The sequence below is a fragment of the Lissotriton vulgaris genome, chromosome 7, assembly GCF_964263255.1.
Source record: "Lissotriton vulgaris chromosome 7, aLisVul1.2, whole genome shotgun sequence".
NCBI classification, from domain to species: domain Eukaryota; kingdom Metazoa; phylum Chordata; class Amphibia; order Caudata; family Salamandridae; genus Lissotriton; species Lissotriton vulgaris.
Window position 1 is genome coordinate 440,160,413 of NC_141695.1, and position 6,000 is coordinate 440,166,412.

General features: G+C 44.6%; 1 protein-coding gene across 6 annotated transcripts in view; it reads right to left on the reverse strand.

Annotated features, from left to right (window-relative positions):
* Window positions 1-5,484, reverse strand: part of U2AF2 (U2 small nuclear RNA auxiliary factor 2) — a 29,428-nt gene extending 23,944 nt beyond the window's left edge. For 2 of the 6 annotated variants that reach the window (XM_086930444.1, XM_086930443.1), the window contains exons 1-6: window positions 4,709-5,484; window positions 2,980-3,115; window positions 2,605-2,646; window positions 2,397-2,500; window positions 1,756-1,907; window positions 369-485 (exon numbers count right to left, since the gene is read on the reverse strand). In XM_086930444.1, coding sequence (XP_086786570.1) covers window positions 369-485; window positions 1,756-1,907; window positions 2,397-2,500; window positions 2,605-2,646; window positions 2,980-3,115; window positions 4,709-4,757 — 600 coding nt within the window. In that variant the 5' untranslated portion in view covers window positions 4,758-5,484. The remainder of the gene's footprint in view (window positions 1-368; window positions 486-1,755; window positions 1,908-2,396; window positions 2,501-2,604; window positions 2,647-2,979; window positions 3,116-4,708) is intronic. The other 4 variants (XM_086930446.1, XM_086930445.1, XM_086930448.1 and 1 more) reach the window with 2 other exon arrangements.
* Window positions 5,485-6,000: the final 516 nt, after the last annotated feature.

Here is a 6,000-nt window from a genome sequence, read left to right on the forward strand (position 1 = left end):
GACAATCCCAGAAGTATCGCTGCCCATTCAATATCAACTCAAGTCATGCTCAAAATCTACATTACTAGGACATATATTACAGATGCAAATTGGGCAATGTGCGATAAACCGCAAATGATTCCTACGGGAAGTTATCCCGGAGCCAATCGCTAGTAAAGAGGCAACGAAGGCCACTGTGGTACATGCATGAATGAAGTCACATGCAGCCCCAAACTCCCTTTCGAAAAGTGTACCTTCTATAAAACCATGCCGAGATCGCTTAAGTGGCAGAGGTGGGTGTGAATGGGGGGGGGGGGGGGGGGGGGGGGGGGGGGGGGGGAGACACGACTAAAACATGACTTGGAATAGATACCGAATTAGAATCTCACCTCCAGGAATGCAAAGTTTTTGTCTTGGTTTATTTGCACAGCCAGCACAGGGTTTCCTGGGGCCTGTGTCAGACCTCCAAGGCGCATCTGGGCGTTGAAGAAATCCATCATGGCTTCCTGCAGAGGAGGCAGAAAATGAAGAAGGAAACACAAAATAACACCAACATGATATAGGGTTTATGTGGCACCAACCCGCTGAATATATAACAAAGAGCAGGCTTAAAATCTAGATGCTCCTACTTGCCTTGGACGATGGCAGCAAACTTATTTTGCTACGAAGGGATTTCAGCCCCACAATTCACTTAAAAAAGAAATGGAAACAACTCTTTGATCTTTGTTTTTATTAAGAGGGAGTCAATTTTATTTGTATACTTTCCATTTTAAAAGAAAAATCTAACACCAATTGACCTTTGATCGCTAGCTGCAAAAGAAGCTTATGGTCAAATAAACACATTAGTCAGCCATGTAATTTTGGAATGGGTTATCCTGATGCAGTCCATTACATGGTTATATCCAGGTGCCCACGAAAAGGAACAACTAACGCCCACCCTCACCAGCGACCATGGGCAGGGGAATACAAACAAACCCACAACCAGTTTAGAAACCTAGACAAATGGGAACCGTCCAGGAAGTCTAGCAGCAACATCACCGCTCCCTAAAAGTAACTACTGCACAATTAAATATATACTGTTAAACCCCGAATCCCTACGTCCTCTTATTGTGCAGAGGTATTTGTATTCAATTAATTGCCCAGACAGGCTGCCTCCTGGCCTACTAAAAGTACATGTTCTATATTTTGCACTATTGACGATCAGACTGTCCTTTTTTTTGTTTAATGTATCTTGCACAACTTCTAAAGGTGGCGGTTGACTCACTCGGTGAACGAAGCCTTGACAGTCTAGCCATGGCAGGTTTTATTATTTGAACGGCGGCCATTACAGAAATAGTTTACAGAGAATTGGGATATAAAAGCTGAAAACAGCTGCGGAGATGCACAGCTCGATTCCAACACGTGGCAGCCGGTTCAAACAAAAGGACACAATAATAGGGCTACAGTGCACCAAGCTTAATTAAAATGCAATAGCTTGGATTCCAAAGAAGATTCAATTTCCTCGTGTGTGTATATCCAACAAATTATAGGGCAGAAAAAAAGCCTGTTTATCTGAAACATGCACCGCTAGAGGAAAGTGAAACACGGACAGAATCCTGGTGGGACTAACTGAACGGCCACAAAACCTGAAATATAAGATACGAGGAGCTGAAAATGGGGGGAAAAAGGTAGTTAGTTTTGTGACCAGGTTCCAATGCAATCTTTACTATACACCTACTGCACACAAAGCTTCTCGGTAGGAGAGAACGGAGGACGGCATATGGAAACCACGGGTACCTCAGTGATTCCGAAGGGGATATTTCCAACGTAGAGTCGGCGGGCCTGCCTGGTCATCTGGCTGCCGACGACGGGCACAGGGGTAGGGGTCACGGCCAGTCCATCTGGGGTCATGGTCGGAAGGAGAGCTGTTGCTGGAATCTGACCCGCGGCTAGGAGAGAGAAACACCAATCCAAACATTCAAAACAAACACTATCCCTGTACCAGAGGTGGATACGATTCGCCGAAGGAAGCAAGACAAGAGAGAACCTGTTATAAAGAAAAAGACTATGGACCAAGAGAAGCAAGTTTTTTTTCCAAATATCAAAAGGGTTCATACACACAAAACATGGGTGTAGCGTGAATACAAAATGAATACCAGAGGATTCCTCCAGTTGCTTGTGTGTATGTCTGTACAGTGTATATATATACAAACACTCCACTGAGTTGCAGTTTGCTAGGGCGCTGTTCAAGAAGCCCAATTGAATTGCAAATATGCTTAAACGTTGCTTTCGTAGACACATACTTAAGCCCACCAATGACGACATCCAATAGATGCCCATAGGGAAATAGCTAATTGTGGTAGTGTACATACATGCACGTACATCTATACAACAAGCGATTTGGTATGTTGGCATGGGATGCGCGTTAACATATATACCTTGCATGGCTTTATACTGCATTGGTGTGATGTGTTCAAACCCAGGAGGTGGGACATCCCAGTACTTGCGGATCTTCTTTTTCTTCTCATGCCTGGGAGACCTGCTGTGAACAGGAGAAACAATAAAGACTTGCAGTGGCTGAGACAGAAATAGCGAAATGTGTGAAAGCACCCAACTATGTCAGGAGCCCGTAATTGGTATGCTAACCTCTTATCAAACGATGGCTGTATGTGTTCTACAAGGTTATCCCTAGACAAAAATCGATAAGGAGTAAAACGAGTGGTTAATCAATTTTCCATTGTAACAAAACATACATCAGAAAGGAATAAGCAGTCTTTAACAAAGCAATTAAAACGCATAGGTAGAATGCACAATGTATATATACATTGAGGAAACTGATTAAGGGGGGGGGGTGGAATTTGTGGCAATGGAATTATGCGAACGTGGGTGGAGATTTGTGGCAAAGGAATTATGCGAACGTGGACTGACCAAAAAAGCATGCAATACTTATAAAAGATATGGAAATAAAAACGGTGGTCCCGCCCTTTCACTGGTCTAAGCCAACGAACGGCACACCCATACCTGCGACGTCTTCGGTCCCGGGAGCCACTACGCTGGTCTCTGCCACGCCTTTCCCTACTGCGGCTACGACGCTTTCGCTCGCGGCTCCTAGAGCGACTGTGACTTCGTTTCCTGTGACGGTTCTCCTTGTCACGTTCTATAAAGTGGAAAAAAAAGGATTTAGTTTCAAACAAAAAGCAACGTAGTAACAAATGAGCAAGACGAGGTAGGCTCGGATGAACTTAAAGTGTTCGTATAGCAATTTAGAACGGCAACCCTACCGAACTATTTTGTACACATTGCTTCATTTATCTTACAAATGCTCATTTCTAACGAAGCTAAGTGACCAACAATACAAATTGTGCTCCCATTGGTTTTCCTCATATGTATGCAATATGGTACCCACTAAATGCACGTGCACTACCAATGCTCATTTGTACCCACTAAATGCACTTGCACTACCAATGCTCATTTGTAACGAAGCTAAGTGACCAACAATGCAAGTTGTGCTCCCATTGGATTTCCTAATATGTATGCAATATGGTACCCACTAAAAGCACTTGCACTTTTTTTTAAATCTACCTAGGAGGTCTAACCCGTGAGAGCAATCTCCTTAGTGTAATTCTGTCTAAGTTTTATTCTACCGGCATAGACTTCTAAATGGATTTCTATAAATCAGTTTTAGCGGCCAGTCTAGCTGATGGATCCACCTAATAGGAATTCGGACGTTGCACTTATAATGCATTAACGCTAGGCTTTGTACGGTTCTATTGTGTGCGAGCATCATTCGGCTTACTCACCACACACGTCCCTATTTTAACAGTTTATGAAGTTGATATATTTTAATCTGTCAGTTAACACTTGTTTGCAGAAGAAATTATGGCAATGCATGCGTTGGTAAATACACTGTTTTGTACGTCTTTGCACTTTTGACAGTCGTATTGACCGAATAAAAAGTTCTGACTAACTGCCTGGCATAAAATACTGTAATCAGAGAGAGCGCACGAGTGCAACCGTACTGCTTTGCCAGACAAATATATAAGGAGTAGTCGTGCCTTCATCAGGTTTCCACAGTAAACCCCAGTGGCATTAAATGCAGTATGAACACAAGCCAATGTTTTTAGACCTCATACTTTCAAGTATCTATCGCTATTCGAGCCAAACAACCCATTACAGTATTTAAAATGTCACTTAACAAGTGTGCTATGGAGAGATCTAAAACATAGTCATACTTTATAATAAAAGTGGCAAGTTATATTAACACCTCAAAGCCTGCACCCCTCTACCCGTTGAAAGTTTTCAAGGCACAACACTGTTCATGTGCCTAGACCAAAAGCCATGTGCAACGAGCCGCCAGGAAAAAGGGATGAAAGAGACCGAGACAGAGCTCTAGCATCAGTGCTCTCCCGCGGTGCTACAACCAATGCGCTCAAAGTGGAGGTCTGGCTGGGTCATTGCTGGTAAGAGGGAATGGGGTGAACAATGAAATATCCCGTCGGTCAAGTACGTGAGCTTGACCACGGTGCACTTATAAAAACGCATTTCGTGCCCCACGACCAACATTCGTTCACAGGTGCCCTTGTCAAGTCTCTGCAGCGTGCGTAATTAGCCTAGAAATACTAAGAAAAAATCCCCCAAACTACTCGAGAACAGGCTTTAGGCCTAGAGCGTCCTCCATTTTCCCGCGATAGGCCGCTGCGCACATCGATTGTTGGCACCGCTTAAGTTCCCCCTCTACCGCGCGCCTCACCTTGTTTGTTTTCGTTCAGTTGCCGCTCAAACTCGTCGAATTCGGACATGTTGGACACCCTGATGGTGGTGGTGGTGTCGCCGCCGCTGCCGGGGGCTTCTCTCGACCCCTCCTGCCGTAGCCAAGGAAAGAGAAGACGGTGACCCAAACGACTATCTCCTGCAAAAAAAGAGGCGGTATGAGGGCGAGTCCGCCCGCCCAGCAAATCTCAACAGCCAATCATCTACCGCACTGAAGAAGGCAACCACTGAGGATAAGCTGTAACATTTGCGGCCAATCAAAAAGAAAAATTTCGAGCAAAATCAGCCAATCAACAGAGCAGTATTCGCTCCACGCTTCTGACGATGTGTTCTACGCGCTAGTTACGTAGAGGCTGTCGTGAGGCTATACAGCGAACACACGCACATATATATTTTAAAATATAAATAGACCATAATTTACAACTTAACAAAATATAAAAAGGGTCCAGGACGAGAAAAAACGCCCGCGGCGGTGGGAAAAAGATAGTCAATTAAGTAGCCAATAAAATAAAAACAGTTGCGTCTACACGATGCCTTAGACAATTAGCGCGAGACAAAGAACACCCCAAAAAAACAAATATCGCGTGAGCTTATGCCCACGCTGAACGCAAATCGTCCACCGAACCCGTGGAGCTGCTGACAGGCAGAAACGCGACGGACTATTGTACAGCAGCCACCCACCGACAGCTGGGATCAGGGAAAAGGAACTAAAGGAGCTAGGGGAAGAATCTGGGCCTCTGACTCCCACCCCCCCTGTTACGTCACTTCCTGGAGAGGAGCGCACACTAGAAAGGTAGTTGCCAGGGCAAACCTTTCACGGATTTAGCTAACACTCAATATGGCCGCTTCCATTCCTTAATGAGTTAGTCGCATCGAAAGATGCAAACGTACGCCTCTACCTATGACAAACAGGGTAGCCATTTCGAAAGCACATTGAACTCCATTTACTAACGTACCCTACCGTCATTTAATAACTTAAAAACCCTTTCCAGTGACTTGTGCGGATATGCGTGTGTATACATTTGCTCATTCGTAACGGGACTGAAAACCCAAGAATAAGAATCGAATAGCAGTGCTAAATTTTGTGGTATGCAATGTCGGGAAACACGATAAAGAGGTGTATTATCAATTACATCTTGCAAAGGTAATAAGGCCTAAGAGGTGACCACATGGAGCTCCATTGTAAACTGCCGTCCAGTGAGCCCGAGACTAGAATGACTCTCAGGGCAACAATAGAACCCCAAAGCGAGCAAAACATAACGACGTGAAGGA